General features: G+C 50.2%; 1 protein-coding gene across 2 annotated transcripts; it reads right to left on the reverse strand.

Annotated features, from left to right (window-relative positions):
- Window positions 1-1,485: 1,485 nt before the first annotated feature.
- Window positions 1,486-21,784, reverse strand: LOC133123780 (period circadian protein homolog 1-like). 2 transcript variants are annotated; one of them, XM_061234311.1, is made up of 20 exons: window positions 21,595-21,784; window positions 15,236-15,935; window positions 14,680-14,903; window positions 14,023-14,144; window positions 13,385-13,586; window positions 12,556-12,750; window positions 11,895-11,973; window positions 11,522-11,628; window positions 11,261-11,414; window positions 10,932-11,136; window positions 10,139-10,247; window positions 9,564-9,726; window positions 9,120-9,235; window positions 8,657-8,770; window positions 8,124-8,393; window positions 5,892-6,826; window positions 5,445-5,610; window positions 4,561-4,753; window positions 4,083-4,233; window positions 1,486-3,303 (listed from the first exon to the last, which is right to left on the reverse strand). In XM_061234311.1, exons 2-20 carry the CDS (start codon window positions 15,574-15,576, stop codon window positions 3,082-3,084), a joined length of 4,068 nt encoding a protein of 1,355 aa, XP_061090295.1. In that variant the 5' UTR covers window positions 15,577-15,935; window positions 21,595-21,784; the 3' UTR covers window positions 1,486-3,081. The 2 variants fall into 2 exon arrangements, with proteins under 2 accessions (XP_061090295.1, XP_061090294.1); XM_061234310.1 differs by having other exon boundaries at window positions 9,564-9,729.
- Between the last annotated feature and the right edge of the window lie 341 nt (window positions 21,785-22,125).

Below are 22,125 nucleotides of genomic sequence, written 5' to 3' on the forward strand. Positions count from 1 at the left end.
CATTTCTTGATCCCTGATCTACTCTTACACCCATCATGGTAAACAATTAGTTTGAGTTAAAGTGCCCACTGAACCCAGATCAGTTGTGGGGCACTGGAGGAAAGCAAAGGAGCCATTTGGTGAACTTTCCGTCTGCCTGATCACAACATGGCAAATTGTTCCAATTGTTCAAATTGTGATTGTTGTGGTAGTTGTTGCTGATGTGACGGTTGTTGCTGCTGTTTTTGTTGTCCCGTGCAGAACGTTCTGGGCCTCTTCAGCTCGCCCCCACCATCACAATCACAGTCACAAACGCAGACAGAAAACAGCTCATCTCATTACAGAGACTAAACAAATTCTTGAGAATGTTTGTTTTACTGCTCCAGATTTGCTCTCTAGTCACTGTGTGTTGAACTGGGAAATGAGAAGAACTCAATTTCCTCTTTCTGGTCAAATGCTAACTCCATATCCTCTTTTAAAATCCCTGTCTCTGTCTCTGCCACTCATTAATCCTTAATGTACTCTGAACATTCCCACGACCCCCCCCCCCCCCCCCCACCAACCCCCCCGCCCCACTCTAAATCCCCCACATAGCCCACCCTATCCCTCTTCCCCAGCTGTTTAATGGAGTCTGAGACACAGACGTTATACGATCTGTACATATAGACAAATGCCTTAAGTGGTAATCAAATTTCAGACGGACTGTCATGTGGGCAGCCAATAAAATAGAACAGGGTCATGAAATTAAATTGCAGTTAAACACATAGCATAACAGTCACTAGTTCTCCTATGCGTGTGGTCATAGGTTTGATTCATGGATGAGATGCTGCTAATGTGGGCTTCCAGCCTCCAGAGTCCATTATCCAGAGTCCATTATGCAAAAAGCAAATAAACTGTGTCAATTACTCTATGCTAGAGATGCTACTGTTTCTGCAAGTGGAAACCAAGAACATGGTCAATGTAGGGTTAATATGTAATAACTTAATACATGTATAATTTTGGAGGGCTCTGTGGATATATATTTTTTCCTTATTATGCAATTTCATTGTAATGTTATGTTTTTAAATCATGATGACAAATCGGAAAAATGAAGTAGTATTCGAGGTGAAAAAGAAAATCAGGCAAAATTAAGGATTCATGTCAAACTGACCTACCCACCATATACTCAGAAGTCTGCAGTTCAAACAATAGTGTGCACAACATGAAAACATCAGATGTACGACAAAAGTGTCTACTTCGACTGTCGGACCACCTAAAAAGTATGGTTTACTTCCTGAAAAGTGTGCTCCCAAATACACTCAGCAAAACCCATTGAGAAATTCTGGCTACTTAAAAACTGCCCATCCAGTGTACTCATGGTCTGCATTGGCAGCACATTGTGTGCTGATAAGCAGGCAATACGTTTAGTAGATGGTGCATAGGATACAGTAGTAAGGAGCCTGTTTTAAAAAAGCAAGAACTTGAAGAATAAAATAAATTAAATAAAAAAACAATGTTTATTCACCATGGCATTTCATTATTTTATTAACAAACAAAAAATAATTCCAACATACTGAAGACCACTGATGCAATTGCACATAACCAATTCCAAAGTGACTTGCACGGAACGAAAGAGAGAAAATGACTCCTTGGATTGTCCACATCATGCTGAACCTTGTCCTGGGTCCCATGGAAACATGCCCACCAATAAGGTTTCAGAAATCCTGAGCATTCTGACTTGAGCTCGAAGTCAAAAGATTTGTCCCTCACCACGACAGTGCTCGACAGGGTCACACTCAGCCAGTAATGGTCGCAGATTCCTGACGTTCCTGGTCGTTCCAGTTGTGCGACTGTGGCCAACAATGAATCAAAAGGTAAACCCAAGCCTTGACAACACTACTGGGCGGAAGCCACCACAGGAGCACAGACAGCAGCATATAGTATACCACACAGCATATAGTATACAATGCAGCATACAGTAGACCACACAGCATACAGTAGACCACACAGCTAGAATAGTCGAAGGGTCTGTTACCATGGGGACGCTATTTCAATTATATGGATGTAAGGGGGCATTCTTACTCAAACTGACATTTCTCCCAATCCATGCTGGGATATGTAATGCATACACACGCATACTCTCTCTCTTTCACTCTTTCACTTGCTTTCTCTCACTCTCACACACACACTTACAGAAATAGTTACAAATACATAATTTACAATGAAGTACAAAAATATATACACTGTATTAAAAAATAAACAACCTTTTCTTTCAGTGGATGAACACTAAACCTTCAGAAACATTCAAACGTACTGATCAAGCGAAACTGATTTAGTCTTTCAGAGGACCTTTTCTTGTCAGGGATATGCCAAAGCACCACTGTACAATCGAGCTGAGTCATCGCTCAAAATGGCCTCTTTCAGTTCAGTAAGCAACATTTACACTTTTCCACACCTCTACTTCTAGTGTTGTTGAGAAGGACAGTAGTCGTCGCCGTGGTGTGGAAATGCACTTTGCATGAACCGGACAGTGTTAAGACCAGACAGGATCTCTCAACTGCTGTGGAGAGCTGTGTGCCCTCCACCTCCCCTGTCCTCCCCACTTCCTACTTCCTGTATCGTCAGCCAATCAGAGGTCACGCTGTCTTGCCATGACCCATTTTCCCCCTCCGTTTTCATTTGCTTTGCCAGTCACCAATCTTTTTAAATAACTTGACTCAAAAACGTACGCTATAGATCTTTTCCTCCCCTAAAAACTACTGGAGACCAGAAAGCCTCAAAGATGGAGATTTTCCACAGACAGCTCACTGACAGGTACTGACACGCTGACCGCGCGAAACTGACGGGCGACTGACACACTGACCACGCGCGCACTACACGTCACCGAGGCGCTGACCGTGTAAACTGCGCGCCACGCGGGAAAGCTGGGCCTCCCGCTCGACCGCGGTGCGGCCGGTGTCCGGGCAAACCTGACCTGCTCTGACTGCAGCAGCAGGTACGGAAGCCTGCAGGGGCCAAACTGAACCCCGCCACCCGACCGGGCGCTCCACACACAGCGTGTGCGTCGGCGCACCACTCCAGGGTTATTAAGAGTCACACATCGCCAGGCTCCTCCCTGGCGCTTCAGTGGGCCATTCCGGTCTCAAGCGACCATTTCTCCACGGCTGACCGCGAGGTCACTTCCTGTTCCTCCGACGTCATTTCCTGGTCGCTGGTTTGGGCCGGGGCGTCCGTGGCGGCCTGGAGGGGCGGGTCGGGAACCCCGGTCAGGTCCATGTCGTGGATCTGCACGTCGAAAGGCGTGGCCTCCGGAACAGCGGGGGATAAGCCGCACTCCACACACATCTGTGTCACACAGGGAGGGGCGGGGCATTAGCAGGTGCGCACATACACTTGGGATGTCGTCGATTGCTCCAGGAGTGTGTGTGTGTATGTGCGTGTGTGTGTGTATGTGTGTGTATGTATGTGTGTGTATGTGTGCGTGTGTGTGTATGTATGTGTGTGTGTGTGTGTGTGTGTGTGTGTGTGTTTATGTGTGTACGTGTGTGCGTGTATGTGTGTGTGAGTGTGTGTATGTATGAACGTGTGTGTGTGTGTGTGAGTGTATGTATGTGTATGTGTGTATGTGTGTGAGTGTATGTGTGTGTGTGTGTGTGTGTGTATGTATGTATGTGTGTGTGTGTGTATGTGTGTACGTGTGTGTGTGTGTGTGTGTGTATGTGTGTGTGAGTGTATGTACGAACGTGTGAGAGTGTGTGTGTGTGTGTATGTGTGCACGTGAGTGTGTGTATGTATGAACGTGTGTGTGTGTGTATGTGTGTACGTGAGTGTGTGTATGTATGAACGTGTATGTGTGTGTGAGTGTGTGTATGTATGTATGCACGTGTGTGTGTGTGTGTGTGTGTGAGTGTGTGAGTGTGTGTGTGTGTAGTGTGTACGTGTGTGTAAGTGTGTGTGAGTTGTGTATGTATGTGTGTGTATGTGTGTACGTGTGTGTGTGTATGTGTGTGTGAGTGTGAGTGTGTGTGTATGTGTGTACGTGTGTACGTGTGTGTGTGTGTGTGTGTGTGTGAGTGTGTGTATGTATGAACGTGTATGTGTGTGTGTGTATGAGAGAGGCTCACCTGTATGTCGATGGCTGGGGGCAGGCGTCCCGTGCGGATCCAGGGGTGCACCAGGCTCAGCTCCCTCTTCTGCAGCTCGCTGAAACGAGGCTGCTGCTTCTGCATGGACCTCAGAGCCCTCCTGTCCTCCAGCAGGACCTGCTCCCGGTCCCTGTTACACACACACACACACACACACACACACAGTTACCACATGTCCCAATTACTCTACACTGTACAATAATGATCATTTGTCATTTAGCTGACTCTGACTGATGCAGTTGGTTAGACTACACAGGGGACAAACCTCCCTGGAGCATTGTGGGGTTAAGCAAAAGCTGCATGGATCTTATCGTGGCTACACCAGAGCTTGAACCACCAGTCCCCCAGGTCCCTATCATGTACCGTAGACACTTAACTACAGGCTGTCCCCTGTACTGAGTGCACAGGGCTCCTGCATACTCGACCGTAGGTTAAGTAAGCCGTCTGAGATGCTCACCTGACAGGCAGCTGGTAGGTCATCATCACCTTCTCGTCGGTGTTGGCCATGAGCAGCCAGATGGGGTCCTGCAGGACGTACTTGATGAACTGCTCCTCGCCCGCGCCCCCTGCTGGCTGCTTCCGGGAGTGCTCGTTCTCGGAGGAGTCGATGCTGCCGAAGTACTGGCTGGTGTGGCTGCTCTGACTGCTCCCTGAGGAAAGAGTGGGGCAGGGTTCCCCGTTTACACACCCACCGCATCTCTGAACACACAGCGCCTCAAACCTCTCAGCGGATAGGCTACAGCAGCAGAAGACTTAAGTGTGTGTGCGTGTGCGTGTGTGTGTGTGTGTGTGTGTGTTCGTGTGAGTGTGCGTGAGTGTGTGTGTGTTCGTGTGAGTGTGTGTGTGTGTGTGTTCGTGTGAGTGTGTGTGAGTGTGTGTTCGTGTGAGTGTGTGTGAGTGTGTGTGTGTGAGTGTGTTTGTGTGCGAGTGTGTTTGTGTGTGAGTGTGTTTGTGTGTGTGTGTGTGTGTGTGCATGCGTGTGCAAGTGTGTGTGTGTGTGTGTGTGTGTGTGAGTGAGTGTGTGAGTGTATATGTGTGTGTGTGTGTGTGTGAGTATGTGAGTGAGTGTGTGTGTGTGTGTGTGTGAGTGAGTGTGTGTGTGTGTGTGAGTGTGTGTGTGTGTGAGTGTGTGTGTGAGTGTGTGTGTGTGTGTGAGTATGTGTGTGTGAGTGAGTGAGTGAGTGAGTGAGTGAGTGAGTGAGTGAGTGAGTGAGTGAGTGAGTGAGTGAGTGAGTGAGTGAGTGTGTGTGTGTGTGTGTGTGTGTGTGAGTATGTGTGTGTGTGTGTGAGTACGTGTGTGTGTGTGTGGGGTATGAGACAGCCCGGCTCTGGGAGACTCACTGGTGCCGCTCTCCGTCATGCTGCAGCCCTGGGAGCCGGACCTGGAGGACCCCGAGCCCGAGGCGGCCGAGCCGGTGCCCGATCGGGAGTCCTCCTGGAGCAGCAGGTCCAGCAGGTCACTGGAGGTGGACATGGCATCCTGGTTGGACGACTCGTTGGCTTCCGTCTGGTGGAGGGACAGGAGGCTGACGCATTAGCCTACGGTAGCATTAGCCTAGCAGTACATCAGTTCAGAGAGAGCTACGCATGCTAATGACACGCTAAAAACCACTTAAAACATTAGCAACTGATCGTGCAGGTCAGTCTCTGAAGCAGATTTGGAGAGGAGGTCACTACGCTGACGAAAACACGCAGAGGCATAACAAACTAACTGGAGTAGGAAGCGGACAGTAGATTAGCGTTACTGGATTAGCGGACTCCTGGAAGGAGCAGTAAAGCGCTTCTCACCGTCTCGTTCTCTTTGCCGTCCCCGACTGCGTCGCTTGGGTTCGTGGAGGCCTGCATTGTGGCGACGCCTCCCTGCTGCGCCGTCCAATCCGGCGCAGCCCCGTTTAGGGTGGGTGTGGCCTGCTGGGTGGCAACCAGGGCTGACATTTCCAGCCGGTTGCTAGGCAACTCCTCCAGCTGCAGCAGGTTGAGGGGGGAGGAGCAGCGGGACTGGAAGAGGGGAGAATCTGTCCCGTCCCTTTCGGGGGGCGGCTGACTGCAGGACAGGGGGGTGCTGGAACGGGACGGGGGGGCGCGCAGGGCCGCGGCGGGGGCCACCGGCGCGGGACGGGGGAAGGGGAACATGTGATCGGGGTTGTAAAACTCCTGGGTGGAACTGGCTTGTGGAATTGGAGGGTTGGGTTGCAGAACGGGAGGGTTGCTTTGCGGAACGGAAAGGTTGGGTTGCTGAATTGGAAGGTTGGGTTGCAGAACGGGAGGGTTGGGTTGGGGGAAAATGTAATTGGGCAGAACGAACGCCATCATGGGAGAGGCCAGGGGCGGAGCCAATTGGGCGCACTGCAAGGGATAGCGCAGGGAGGCGTCAGGATTGGGCACGTCCACAGCGGGGTGGGGCATGGGCGGGGCCAGAGGGGGGTACAGGGGGTAGAGGGGCAGGACGGCGGGGTGGTACGGCAGGGAGGGCAGGCTGGCCTGGGACCCCACAGAGTTGGGCCAGGAGGAGGAGGACGTCTGGGGGCCCATGGACACCTGGGTGTGCAGTGGGACAGAGGCCGACCCAGCTGCCACGCCCCCCAAGGGCCCCAAAAATGCGCCCCCCGGCCCCAAGGAGCAGCTCTGATCGGACGTTTCCTGGTGCTTGAGTCTCTTTCCTCCTCGGCCTCTTCGGCGCCCACTACTGGCCACGGTGGGATAGTCCCGGGAGCTACGCACCCCTGCCGAAAAAACCAGGGGAGAGAAAGAGTGTGACCGACCAAAACACACTTATCCTCAATCCTCATCTTGGAGACTAAAACACATTTAACCCCAATCCTATTCCAGGAGACCAAAACACACAGTTATCCCCAAATCACACTTATCAGCAGCCAGTTCAGACCTGAGAAAGCAGGTGATCTGAGTTAGCTGGGTAATCAACTCAGCCATGTCCAGTCATATCCGGAAAGGGCCGGGGTGGGTGCAGCCTTTTCCCGAGCCCAGTACTACCACACCTTCCACGATTCAACCCATTAGGTCTTCAATCAAGACATTGATATAGTGAATCAGGAGTCATAGTGCTGGGCTAAAATTAAAACTTGCACTCACACAGTCCGTCTTTCGATAAGACTGGACATCCCTGCGTGAAAGCAGGTGATTACCCAGGTAACTGATCAGTTGCTGTGCTCCTCAAGCGTAGTGAGCAACAACAAAAGTGATCAGACCCTGCGGCTCTCCAAGACCAGGAGTGAGGACCAGTGACAATGTATATCACTCAGCCAATAATCTGGTCTTTGTGTAAAAATGAGCTCCAGGTTCTGTGGGCCGCAGTGTCTGCAGGCATGAACTCGCGCACGCACTACCCCTCCAGATTTCATTTATGAGCTTATTTCCTGAGCCAAGAAAGTGTGTGCATTCGCATACACGTGCATGTGTGTGTACACATTGTGGTCTGCACTTATCCCTATGAATGAAGAAAATGTGCTCAGAGAAAAGGTGATGCCATTTTGTACACGTTGAAAGGTTTGCGGTTTTGTGAAATACGTGTGTTTACACAAGATAAGAGCATGTGTTAGTGAACAAAGCATACAGCGAGCTCCAGAATTACTGCCACCCTTGATAAATATGCACAAGAATTACTATAAACTCCCAACCCAACCCTCCCATACTGTAAAAAAGATAATAGTTATTGACATAAGCGTGCGAGAGAAGAGGGGGGCGGGGGAGAGGGGGGGCGGGTTCCTATGTGTGTGGGGGAGAGGGGGGCAGGTTCCTAAGTGTGTGGGGGGGAGAGGGGGGCAGGTTCCTAAGTGTGTGGGGGGGAGAGGGGGGCGGGTTCCTAAGTGTGTGGGGCGGAGAGGGGGAGAGGGGGGCGGGTTCCTAAGTGTGTGGGGGGGAGAGGGGGAGAGGGGGGCGGGCTCCTAAGTGTGTGGGAGGGAGAGGGGGAGAGGGGTCCTAAGTGTGTGGGAGGGAGGGGGAGAGGGGGGCGGGTTCCTAAGTGTGTGGGGGGGTAGAGGGGGAGAGGGGGGCGGGGCGTACCTCTGATGCCGCCGGTGGAGGCGTAGTGGCCCCTCGCTGCGCGGGGCTGGGGGCCGGAGGGGGGGTCCGGCAGGCTGCTCAGGTCCTGAAAGCGCCCCAGGAAGGCCTGCTCCTCCTGCTGCGTGTGCACCAGGAGCACCTCCTTCGTCAGCCCCACGCACAGGTCCCGCTCCGGCGCTGCGGGGGCGGGGGAGGCCGCGGGGGGCGGGGCCGCCGGGGCCGGGGTCAGGGCGGAGGGCGGGGCGGGCGGAGCCTCCTCCATCACGATGTCTGGATGAGAGAGAGAGAAACGGAGAGAAACGTCGTTTTCGGGGCAGGGAAACTGTCGAGAGCAACACAGCACATCACAGCAGACATGCGTTTGAGATGGCGGATGTTTGCGGTGAACTACTGAATGATATTAAATGAACACTCCGTATAGTACGCCACCAACTCCTTTTTAATACAAATGGATGTGACCTGGCCCTAGCCAGCTGATTAGCTGCTTTTCTGAGATTTGTTAAAGAGGTGAAGGGCATTAAAGGGGGGGGTACCTGACTCGGGGGGCTTCTTGTCCCCGACGTGGACGATGGTGCTGCTGAAGCTGCAGTGAGAGGTCACGCTCTCCGCCTTCGGGGGCAGGGCCAGGGGGGGCAGGGGGGGCGCGTCTGGGAGAATGAAAACAGCCGAAATAAGCACTGGAATAACAGAAACAGCCACACAGCCAGGGGGCAGTACAGACTCACACTCACCGCCGGGTTAACATTACATTACATTACATTACATTATTGGAATTTGGCAGACGCTCTTATCCAGAGACTTACACTTGATTAGACTAAGCAGGAGACAATCTTCCCCAGGAGCAATGCAGGGTTAAGGGCCTTGCTCAAGGGCCCAACGGCTGTGCTGATCTTATTGTGGCTACACCGGCCATCGAACTGCCGACCTTGCGGGTCCAAGTCATGTACCTTAACCACTACGCTACAGGCCGCCCTTTACAAGGTTAAAGTTAATGACCTTTGGGGCCTCCGGAGTCCTTCTGCCGGTCTTCATCCGACGTGGAGGACGTAGTTCCTGAGGAGGACTCGCACTTCCTCTTCACCGTGTTGGGAACGTTGCAACTCTCCAGGTAGCTGTGGATAACAGGAAGTGACATCATTAGCCTGAGACCTTAACAGCAGCTCCCGTACACGTAATGCAGCGCCGTGTATCGGAAACGGCCTCCTAACTATTGCGTCCTCAAGACCCTGGACATACGTAGATCATCCAGGGATTGTAAGTACACTACAATTAGAGAACATTTCACCTACTTGTTAAACTTTCTCCTCCAGTGCACTCAATTTACATACTCAATAGCAGGCAAGTAAGTGGTTTCGTACAAGGCCCAGGATTAGTACAAAGAAAGGGGGAAACCCAGCGGATTTAAACCCAGCAGCCCTCCCTCCTCACAGACAAACCCACCGTACGATGCTGTCCAGGCAGTTGATCTGCTGGTAGGAGTAGGCCGGGGCGTTGCCTTTGCGAAGAGGCGGTGAACGGGGCGTCACCGTGTTCTGGACAGTCTCGGCCTGCCTTGTCGCGTCCCCCATCAGTCTGGACATCTCTGTGACCTTGAGGGTTCCCTCTGCTCCGGAACAAATGCACAATGTAAGAGTGTGTGTGTATCGGCGTGTCTTAAAATAAAAAACAAAAACAAAAACAAAACCGGTAACATGACTAATGATTGGTCATGGTATAACCCTAGATTATAATTGCACTTAAATAAGTGAATCATTATTTTAGTATTCTGGGTATTCTAGCTGCCAACTGTGGCATGTTACTAGGAAAGTTGATTTATTCTGCAAGGGTTCAAGTTTTATCCATGTGATCGCTCTAGGACTTGGAACTGTACTTTCATCGCGGGTCTTCAATGCGCTCTGGCTGTGTGTCTGCTAAATGACTGCAGTGTAAGGTCATTTATGTTGCACCACTCACGGGTTGCGTGATTAGTTTTGCGTGCGTTGACAGGTTTTGAGTATAAAACGGCGGAGGTTTACCAGCGCTGGAGCGTATGCGAGGGGGGGCCCGGCTGCGAGACTCGATGTACACCTGCTGCCCGCTGGACTTCACCACATGCACGTCCTTACACATCTGCTGGAAGGTCATCTGCACACAGCCCAAACGCACCAATCATTCAGCCAACCGAGACACTACGTCAACGGGACATTACATTAGTGTGTGTCCTACTGGGAGATGAGCTAGTGTCATATGTGGGAGTGCTTTCAGTCAGCCCCCGAGCTGGCAATTACAGATTATAAATAAAAAATAAAAATAAAACTTTTATCCAAAGAGACTTACAGTTGATTAGACTGGGTTGGGTTTGGGGGTAGGTGTGTGTGTGTGTGTGTGTGTGTGTGTGGTTTTGGGGTAGGTGTGTGTGTGAGTGTGTGTGTGTGGTTTGGGGGTAGGTGTGTGAGTGTGTGTGTGTGTGTGGTTTGGGGGTAGGTGTGTGAGTGTGTGTGTGTGTGGTTTGGGGGTAGGTGTGTGTGTGAGTGTGTGTGTGTGTGTGGTTTGGGGGTAGGTGTGTGTGTGAGTGTGTGTGTGTGTGGTTTTGGGGTAGGTGTGTGTGTGAGTGCGTGTGCGTGTGTGTGGTTTGGGGGTAGGTGTGTGTGTGAGTCCGTGTGTGTGTGTGTGTGTGTGTGGTTTGGGGGTAGGTGTGTGTGAGTGGGTGTGTGTGTGGTTTGGGGGTAGGTGTGTGTGTGAGTGTGTGTGTGTGCGTGTGTGTGGTTTGGGGGTAGGTGTGTGTGTGCGTGTGTGTGTGTGTGTGTGGGGTTTGGGGTAGGTGCTCACAGGTTTGTGTGGGCGGGGGGGTCCTGCAGCACTGTCGCTGGACGAGGCAGCGCTGGGATACTCCAGCAGCCCGCCCGCGCCGCCCAGTTGGCTGGGCTGCAGCAGGAGCCGGTGGATCTGCTCGCTCAGCTGCTGGATCTCCGGCACCATGCCCCGGCCCTCCTCCCCCCGAGGCGGGGTGAACACGTCCTCATTCAGGGGTGCCCTGGGGGGGGAGAGCTCGGTCAGCACACAGAGGCAAGACTCAAACAGCGAGGGTACTGACAGGACAGACAGTGAGGGTACAGACGGGACAGACAGTGAGGGTACAGACATGAGTGGAGACTTACGTGCGGACTTTGTGCCGCCCCACGATGAAGGCCACCTTGCGGCTCCAGGGGTTGACGAAGGAGGACCAGCTGGTGTCGATGGTGAGGTACTCCCCGCTCCGAGCGCACATACGCAGGGGAGAGTGGTCAAACGGCTGGCCAGCGAACTGGAGGACTGGAGACACACACAGAGCCGTGAGCACTGAACACACACACACACACACACACACACACACACACACACAGGGGAGCACACAGAGAGACGGAGGGCGTGGGACTCACTCTTCTTGTGGATGGCCACCATGACCGCTCTGTCCTCGGGGTGCAGGTGTAAGAGCACAGGAGCCCCCACCAGATCCTGGGGAAGGTACCCCAACAACGGCACCGCCCTGCAACACACACAAATACACACAGTCAAATATGCACACACACACACACACACACACTGTCAAATGGACGCACACACATCAAACACCCTGGCAAACATGCGCGCACACACGGTCAAACACCCTAGCAAACATGCGCACACACACACTGTCAGACAGATGCACACACACACTGTCAAACAGACACCCACACACACACACACACACACTGTCAAAAAGATGCACACACCCTGTCAAACACACACACACACACACACAGACACACCCACCTCTCGTCCACCTCCTGGAACAGGCAGCTCGGAGAGTGACTAGTGGTGAAGATCCTCTTATCCGCAGGGATCCGGGGAGCTGAAGAGGAGGAGAGAGGAACAAATATCACACATCAAATCACTTCATTTATGCATACACATCACATCTTCTTTTCAAATTCTAAATAGGTGGTCCAGAACTAGAATTTGCTTTCAATCACCAGTAGTGATGATTACATCAGCTCCGTACCCTCCGTCTCTGTGTGCTCCCCTGTGTGTGTGTGTGTGTGTGTGTGTGTTCAGTTAAGAGCGCTCTAATCACCTATCTGTGATCTTACAGGCGAACATATGATTTTCTTTGCTAGGTTAGATTGTGACAACCAATCAGATGACAGCATATACAGGCCTCCGACCAGATATGGAAAATGTCCTAAATGGGACCACCTCCTGATTGGTCAATCTGCTCCAAGGACCCCTCACAAGCCGAACGAGCCCCAAGATTTCGTGACAAAACACTCGGGAGCTTGTAAAGCCAGTGGGATCAGCTCGGGAGCAGCGGCGTTAAAACCCGGCGTATATTTCCCATGCTTGGGCCCCGTTCTGAAAAGAACCGCACGCCCGATTGAGGAAGGGCAGGGCCCGGCAGAGGAGAGCGTGGCGGGGAGGTGTGGGCGGGACGCACCCTCGTATCCGGAGTGCACCCTCTCGGCGATGAGCAGGCAGCAGGGCTGGGGGTCGCAGGCGTCCGAGTCGCGCAGGGTCAGCTGGTACGGGGTGAGGCGGAACGGGTAGTACCGCGCCCCGCCCTCGTACTCCCGGCCCCCGCTGATCCGGCAGAACATGGACTTCTCCTGAGCGCTGTCCACGGGGGAGGCAGCTGTGAACGCACGCAGTTTGAGCCGTTATCAGAGCTGTTATCAGTACTGTTATCAGAGCCGTTATCAGTGCCGTTATCAGAGCCGTTATCAGAGCCGTTATCAGTGCCGTTATCAGTGCCGTTATCAGAGCCGTTATCAGTGCCGTTATCAGAGCCGTTATCAGAGCCGTTATCAGAGCCGTTATCAGTGCCGTTATCAGTGCCGTTATCAGTCTCTCACCCCTCACTCACTTCACCCTCACAGGGCTGATAACCCACCTAACCAAACCCATTAATGTGGGTTCATTCGGATTTCTCAGCCTCATAATGGCTTCTATGACTGCCATTGGCACTACCCTGATCCACACATATGGATTTAAATACCCACAAATTCAAGGTAACAGTCTGTACTTGAACCTCATATTAATTGTTTAATTTCAAATGCAATGTGCTGGAGTACAGAGCCAAAAGAACAGAAATACCACAGATGTACCACAGTCCAAATACTTAGGGACTGCACTGTAGGTGGCATAGTCTCATGCATTGAGTTGCTGCCACACGATTGGCCGATTAGATATTTGCATTGAGCCGGGGCACAGGCGTATACGAGGCAGGGTGAAATTGGGGCGGGGCCGAGCGAGAGGGGCAGGGGTACCTGAGCCCAGGCAGGAGGGCCAGTGGGGCAGGCGGCAGGGCGCGGTGCTGCTGTAGAAGGTGCTGACGTCCTGGGGCGCCAGCAGCTCAGAGAACAGCGCCCCCAGCAGGAGCTCCAGCCGGCAGCGCAGCATGGACGAGCCCTGGGGCGAGATGTACACCACCTTCCCCGACAGGAAGGAGACGGCCATGGAGAACGTGTCCTGAGAGACAGAGAGAGGGCTCCCAATCAGCGCACTACAGTACATAAATGGCGTTTGGCAAACGCTCTTATCCAGAGCGACGTACATTTGATTAGACTAAGCAGGAGACAATCCTCCCCTGGAGCAATGCAGGGCTAAGGGCCTTGCTCAAGGGCCCAACGGCTGTGCGGATCTTATTGCGGCTACACCGGGATCTGAACCACCGACCTTGTGGGTCCCAGTCATGCCGCCCCTAGCCTACTGTTGAGTAAAGGTGGGGAGTACACTGGAGCACAATTGTTACGTTTGGGAAGTTCTCTGGATGTACTGTACTTAAAATCTCAGGATGATATGCTTATTTCTGGGGTTTTGCAGGGTGCACTTGCACGTACTTTTCAGGAAGTGAACAACAAATGTTGTTCTAAATGTAGTGTAGTTAAAATTGAGGGGCACTCACTGTGTTTTTCAGAGTGTACTCAGAGGTGATGTTGTCCAGCTCCTCAAAGGTGAAGGTGGAGAGGTCCAGACTGCACCCGTGGCTGTCCTCCACATTCCACTGGTGATAGTACTCTTGATTGGCTGTCACAAAGACGGGGGAGTTAAACACACACAGACTCGCACAGGGGTTTCACTCACTCACTCACTCACTCACTCACTCACTCACTCACTCACTCACTCACTCACTCACTCACTCACTCACTCACTCACTCACTCACTCACTCACACACTCACTCACACTCTCACACACTCACACACTCACACACTCACACACTCACTCACACACTCACTCACACACTCACTCACACACTCACACACTCACACACTCACACACTCACACACTCACACACTCACTCACACACTCACTCACTCACACACTCACACACTCACACACTCACACACTCACACACTCACACACTCACACACACACTCACTCACTCACTCACTCACTCACTCACTCACTCACTCACTCACTCACTCACTCACTCACTCACTCACTCACACACAGGGGTTAAACACACAGACCCACACACACACACACACAGGGGTTAAACACACAGACACACACACAGACACGCGCACACACACACACACACACACACACACACTCACTCACCTCGCACTTGTTTGACACAGGTGAGGGCGTATTTGAGTGCGGCCAGCGTGCTGGAGTAGCCCTTGCCCTTGCGCTGGGCGGGGACGCGGATCTTTAGCTCCTTCAGGGCCTGGCTCAGCTCCTTCTGCAGCCGGGCCGACTGCTCGCTGCTGCAGCCCGAGGTGGAGGCGGGGCCCTGCTCCGAGCTGAAACAGCTGGGGGGGGATCCGCTCTGAAAGCTGGAGCTGGGGAGCAGGAGGAGGGGGGCAGCAATGCTCAGATGAGCTCACCAAGACTCACTTGCTTAGCGCCTAACCCTTGGCAGAGTAGGGCTTTTTCTGGTGTTCTAGAACGCCACTTATTTCAATTGCCAGTAGGTATTGTGACATCAGCATTAGAATGTTCAGTAAAGAACGTTCTAATCACATATTTGTTGTGACCACACACCATAAAAGGGTCAATTTCTCTGAAGTTTACCATTTCAGAGGTCACAGTCACACCTTAGCCACATAGGCAAGAGGCTGCCCCCTAAAACCCCTTGGCACCACACTGCCCTCTCCCTCTCTTCCTCTCTCACCTCTTGTTGCTCTCGGTGGTTTCCAGGACGATGGCGGAGTCCTTCCCGTTGCGGCTGGACGAGCTGTGGGAGGAGCTCCGTGTGGACTGGCGTCCCCTGGCCCCGCCCTCGCTCTCCCTCTCCCCGGAGTCGTTGCCGCTCGACAGGGCGTCCGTGTCGTCCGAGTTCGGGGCCCGCGGTTCCCTGGGGCAGCAGAGGGGGCGCGACAACCCCGGAGAGGCCCCCAAAGAGGGGCCTCCAATCAGCTTTGAGCTTTGTTGCCCAGGTTCCCCCTCAGCCCCACCCATTCCACCCCTTGGGTCACTGCTAGGGGCCGAGTCTGAATTATCATCACTCATCATTAAGGGAAAATAACACTGGCTGATTGAGAAATTCTCGTATGAATCTCAGAGTGTGCAGAGGCAATGTTCCAACACTAGGTGGCGCTGCTGGGACTAAACACAGGAATCATTGTTCACAATGATAATTGTTTTTCAAAAAAGCGAAAGAGAAGATTGTTTTCCCCTCCAATTTCAGTCCAGAAAGAGAACCATTGAAAATAAATATAAAAGCCTGCTTAAAGTTTTAAATAAATAGGTAAAAATATGAAATATAATAGTGTCATAAGGAGAAGGATGAAATCAAGGAAAAATTGTGCAGTTTCTGTCAGTCTTCCCCCGTTATTGTAGTGGTGCTTTCTGTCCTGAGGCCTTGATTGCACCTGGAGAGATAAAGGAGGATCCAGTCAGGTACAGGCACAGCTGCCAATCACAGCAGACCAGCAGGATGACACAGACCGTAAGCCCTCTGAAGACCAGGTTTTCTAGAATGTTTTTTCAAAATTCTAAGACAGTGTTCTAGAACCTGATTGCTTTCAATTACCAGTAGTGATTGTTCCATCATCATTAGAATGTTCAGTTAGGAACATTCTAAATCACAGATCACAAGCAAAAAATAAAATAAAATGAAGCCACCGCTTCAACATAACATCAAAATGGCTGTCGGTACATCTTCAACAACTCGCTCTATGGTTTATATGTCCAATCACGAGTGGGCCTGAGTTTTACAGGATCCTAACAGCCACTCTCAACCACCTGATACATTAAAGTGCTTTGTTTGCTCTGGACTGGCAAAAAAAATAGCAGTTAAATAATAAAGAAATAAAGAAATAAACTGCTCATCCTTTACCTTTCGTCTTCTCCGGCCGTTAAATTACATTTTATTTAGCAGACGCTTTTATCCAAAGCAGTGTACAAAACAGTGAACACCAAAGTCATAGAACAAACAGACAAACACCTCAGATAAGGCACAATTCATATAGGATTGGTTGTAAGGCCATGAACCTTAATCCAGTACACAAGGTAGATAGGCACTACCATGTGTAATGTAATGTGATGCAACTACCATACCAGGACAGCTACAACTTCAGGAACTGCAGTAACAGTTACCGAGACAAATACAAATTCGAAAGTCCTAGGTTAAGTCCTAGATTCAGGTACAAACCGTCAGCCGCCAATAGCAGCCTCCTTGACATGGGTCAACCAAAATCCATTCCCTCCGAATCCGGCAGCAGGGTTACACCTCTGGAGCGAAAGGAGAGGGGCTTAACGGGGGGCCACGGTACGTACAGTCTGTCCCGAGCGATGCCCGACCGGTACCTCGGGGTGTGCAATTCTCCAGGAAACGGCCAATCCAATTACCCAACAGCCACCCTAAAACAAGCAGGGATCACCGTAGCTTCATCTCTCTCCTCTCCTAGCAGACCACTTCAGTGAATCAAAGTGCCTTCTTATTTTAAACACGGGACACTGTCGCATAATGTGGTCCAAGCATCCAGGACTCATAAAACCGCATCCAGGAATTGGCCAGTCTCGACGTTACAACTGCAGGATATCTATGCGGTATGTACTCAAAAACGCTACGGCCATCAAGAGGACATAACCTCATCAGCGAAAGAAGCACGGAGGTGCAGTGGATAGTTGGGGCCTTTATGTGTTTTGGGGGGTTTTGGGAGGGTCCTGGGTTTCACACAGTGCCCTTATCTAGTCAAACTGCTTCCTAAAGCAGGGCTCTGAGACCAGAGAAGGCCAGCTATGTTCGGTCCCACAGCAATCACCCTGGGATTTAAAAAGACATGTTTCAAATGTTCTGCTAAAAGCACTTATGCTGATTATTCTCTTAAAACTGAAGGCACCCTTGAACTCCAAAGTGTGTGACTTCTAGAGCTTTCCGAAAGAGAGGAGCTGACATCCAGCAGGCCGTGATGAGAGGGAGAGCTCAAACAGACCTCTAAACCCAGAAACCCTGCAGAAGTAAAACTCAGCTGAGACACTGGCCATCCCTACAGGGCGAAGGCCCACACAGTGCACCTGTACGGTCTGAGATAAATGGTGTGCCAATCACTGGGTTTGGTTCTTGCTTCTGTTCTCACCTAGCTCAGTCTGTATGTGTTAACTCTGCACACTATTTTGGTATACTAATTTCAGATTTCCCGTTCAGATCCTGACATTTTGCACACGTCCTTCAAACTCTGAAGCGCGTTTCTTGGCAACAGGGAGCTGTAATGTGTAATGAACACATGGAGAAATGTGCGAAAATTATTTTCTCAGTCCAGAAACAGGCTAGCCAGCTGGCCTTGCAGTGAGTCAGAGAGAGCATGGAGGAAGGCTGGTGGTGGCATCAGCCATGCCAATGCCTGCACAGTTGGAGTCAAAGCTTTATTTAGTCATGCTGTGGATCAGTGCTACTCAACTCCACGTCCTGCAGTGCTACTCAACTCCACGTCCTGCAGTGTCTGCAGTGCTACTCAACCCCACGTCCTGCAGTGTCTGCAGTGCTACTCAACTCCACGTCCTGCAGTGTCTGCAGCGCTACTCAACTCCATGTCCTGCAGTGCTACTCAACCCCACGTCCTGCAGTGTCTGCAGTGCTACTCAACTCCACGTCCTGCAGTGTCTGCAGTGCTACTCAACTCCACGTCCTGCAGCGCTACTCAACTCCACGTCCTGCAGTGATACTCAACTCCACGTCCTGCAGTGTCTGCAGTGCTACTCAACTCCACGTCCTGCAGCGCTACTCAACTCCACGTCCTGCAGTGATACTCAACTCCACGTCCTGCAGTGTCTGCAGTGCTACTCAACTCCACGTCCTGCAGTGCTACTCAACTCCACGTCCTGCAGTGTCTGCAGTGCTACTCAACTCCACGTCCTGCAGTGTCTGCAGTGCTACTCAACTCCACGTCCTGTGGGCCGCAGTGTCAGCAGGCATTTGCTTCAACTGTGCACTACACCACCTAATTTCACTAATGAGCTCATTATGTGACCTAAGCAGGTGAAATAGTGAAATCAGGTGGTGTAGCGGTAGTAGCGAATATAAACAGCGGTCAAGCACAGCACGTCATAATATCGCCACAGAGCCTTTTGGGTTCATTGCAGAAATAAAAAAAGAAATTGCACAAATTCTGAATAGCCCAAGACAGACCGCACGACCGGCACATTAGCCCTACAAAACCACATGTAAACGGTTTGAAATCTTGAGTAATAGCGGTATCGCTGGATATGCCATTTGTCATTTGTCCATATGACTGCAGCCTGCTTATAGCCCCTTTCACTGCAGGAGAGTCGTGCTCCACTCCTGCCGGTTCTCACTGCATTTCCCAGCCGGTGATTCATTTCACATGATTTGATTGGCTTCTGAACCTGCACACCTTGTTCTCCTGAAGAGAAAGCCAGAACACGGCCCTCCAGGGCATGATTCCGACAGAGGCTGGCGGAGGACTGAGGACACCTCCAACTCTTCTGCGCCTCCTCCAACACTTCCCACACAGCTAATTGCAATAACTCAAATGTATGATGAATTATGACTATTTGTTTTATGTCACCTAGTCACATAAACACTCAGCTAGCTAAGCTGTTTGGTATTTGTTCCTATTCTAGAGAAGATGATAGAAGACTCCGATCTTTGAATCAAGGCATTAGGCTTTGTTGTGTTAGCAAATGTTGATTGGTGATGATCATACTGATAGCCTGTCTAAATTCATATGCTGGCTACCGCCGATACAATATCAACTTGGAATCGCAAGAGCTGCACTGTATGATGAGGAACACTGGTTTCATATTGAATATCGTAGTTACATAAATACTAAGCAGGTTGCTGTTGATTCCAATTCTACTGGCAAGGGTGTGAATGCAGCTTAAACAGTGAAGCGGTCGAATAATGAAGTTGAGTGCTGCATTTCGCTCCGTCACTTAGCAAAGTCATCACTGCGATTTTGATGACATCACCTTACAGTCATTTTGCTGGAGCCTCGCCCTGATCTTTCTCTCTTCTAAGCCATGACGACTGAAAGTGACGGGAGTTGGAGGAGTTGGAGCAGTTTGAGGAGATGGAGGTGTCCTCAGTCCGCCCCCCAGACCCCCTCCATGAGTCCGACAAGCCTGACTTAGAGGGGAATAAAACACTGTCTCCAGATAATCACAACCTGCAAATTACAGCAGATGCCAAAATAGAACTGCAATGAGTTCAAACTGTCCTGGCACGGAACAGGACGGGGAATGCGAGAGAGGCAATTTACCCATCTCTATTTCGGGTGGTGGACGGGGGGGGGGGGGGGGTTGTGTGCATTTCTGTCGATTTCTCAGAAGGTATTACACGGTCAAGTTGCCAGTAACACTGTACGGTTTAGCCAAATTTATATTGGAATGATGTTGAGACAAAATATGTTTTTGCAATAGTAAATGAACATAAAAATTATAGGATTATAATAAATAATAAAACAGTTTAACAAATGTAGTACATGTTGCCTGAATCCGGGCCCAGTGAGCCACAGGGTGGCAATTGCTAAGTTACTCAGCTCAACTGGCTTCTTGGGTCTGAGCTGTTTTTATAGAAAAATGTATTCTAAAGCACTGTGCACTAAGGCTGTGTCTGAATCAGCGCAGTACCTACTGATTCCTCTGTACTGTGTACTGTGCACTACATGCTGCTTAGTACACTACAAGCAGTATGCCACAAATATCCGCTATTACCATTTTCCTAACCCCCCCCCCCCTCCCCCCCAGGCTCCTTGCATGTACTGTTAGGTTTCTGTTTAATCCATAACACATTCATGTTAAGGTCATCTCAAATAACAAAAGGACAATCTTCGATTACCGTGATTGATGAGGCATAACAGATTCAGTCGACTCTTCACCAAATAGTTATCTTATATTCGAAGAAATTCTACACCCCTCTTGTGGACATTTCGTTGAACTGCAGCTGCATCGGGACACCAGTGACCTAGAAAATCTGCCCGATTATTTAAAGAGACACGGTTTGTTTTTTGTTTATTTGTCCCAGAAAATTTATATTTGCTCTGACTGAAAAACAATACATCAGTGATTTATGACATGTTGATGTTCGATAGTCAGGAGCGATCTAAGATATATACCTCTGCGTTTTAATTATGTATCCTCATAATTTATGATGTTGACTGTGGGTTTAATACAGGAGTGAACCAGTACTGGCGTACATACGCCCGTTTATAAAATTAAGCAATTAAGGGTAGCCAAGTGGTTGGCCAAATACACCGGACCTCCGAGTTTTGCATGCCTGCCCTAACGTTAACGAAAAGCAGTGTTACCGTTATTGGAAATATACAAAGTGCGTACATGACACGAGTCATCTTCAAAGACAGCTTGCAGGCCATGATACACAGCAACATTTTTCAGGCGGTGTGTCCGCGTCAGCAATTCCATGTTTTTAAACGTGCTCAACCAAAACCACTCCCCCACAACCCGTTATGTTGCATGCTAGATACAGCCAACCTCCATGTACAGCCAACAAAAACAGTCATTATGTACACAACAGTATCGACACACGTTGTTTGCGGTCTACCCCCACACAGCAATAGGTAACTAACTTCAGCTCAATCTTACGGCTCATGAATTGGTTGACTGGCTAACAGTGGCTTCCTGACATTACGTCGCATGAAACAGTCAACCAATACATACAGCCAACAAAAACAGTAAACAAGAACATATTCATACAACCGTATCAAGTAGCGTGCGGTCTATTCACAGCAATAGCTAAATTAATCTTGTGACTAAATAAATCTTATGAATCTTATGGCGGCTAACTAACCTGATTAACAGTATTTGACATGTAGGCAACATTAAGTGCTAGCTACCTAGCTAGTCTCAATTTGTTTCATCAACATACGAGTAGAGATTTACGCACGTTTTGAAACAAATTCATTCATTAATTCATCGTTTTGTTAATATATCAAGGTTAAGACATTTTGCATTTGAGAACCTACACGGTCAAGTCGCACAAGACACGGTGTTTGCAACTTGGTTAGACACCACTCCCCTAGCCAACGTTAGCTAGTCGGCTAATCTTACCTTTTCAACGAGTTAATACGGGACCGACTTGTTCTTCATTAGCTTAGTCAGCTCAGAGAATAGGAAATATGAAATCAGGAATTGACTGGTTCGTTAAATACACTTTAACGTACAACTAATTTAGCAAAGCGATCAAGCTCACTCCTTCGGAAGGACTGCTCGTAGGTTTCTGTAAAAGAAACTCATTGTGCCTCCCCAATCCATCAGACACGCACAGATACACGTGCTTGTGTATCCATGGCTCGTTGATAAAATATTATTGGTTCCTCGAAAACCAAGTCTCCGCCCAGAATTGCAGGCTTGGCCATTCGTGCTGGGACTGGGCGGGGCTCATTGCACGGGGCTTTGCAGTCACGTTGCTGCTTCTAGCTACATTTAGCACCAGAAAAAAAAAAAAAAAAATTCTATTGTGTGCAATGCATCACAAAAGCACAAATATAAGCGTACATAACTAACAAATATCTTGTATCAGTATTGCAAAAAACAATAACATATATATCAAATAACAACATCCTATTAGTAAGAGTTAAC

The sequence above is a fragment of the Conger conger genome, chromosome 3, assembly GCF_963514075.1.
Source record: "Conger conger chromosome 3, fConCon1.1, whole genome shotgun sequence".
NCBI classification, from domain to species: Eukaryota; Metazoa; Chordata; class Actinopteri; order Anguilliformes; family Congridae; genus Conger; species Conger conger.

Bases quoted from the DNA above. Each gene is read 5' to 3' on its own strand.
- LOC133123780 (XM_061234310.1), bottom strand. From the start codon at position 15,576: ATGATGAGTGATGATAATTCAGACTCGGCCCCTAGCAGTGACCCAAGG. The intron at 11,974-12,555 runs GTGCGTCCCGCC...CCTCCTCTTCAG, and splicing joins GGTGCACTCCGGATACGAGG to CTCCCCGGATCCCTGCGGAT. The intron at 3,304-4,082 runs GTGAGCCTCTCT...TGTGTGACACAG, and splicing joins CCCCAGCCATCGACATACAG to ATGTGTGTGGAGTGCGGCTT.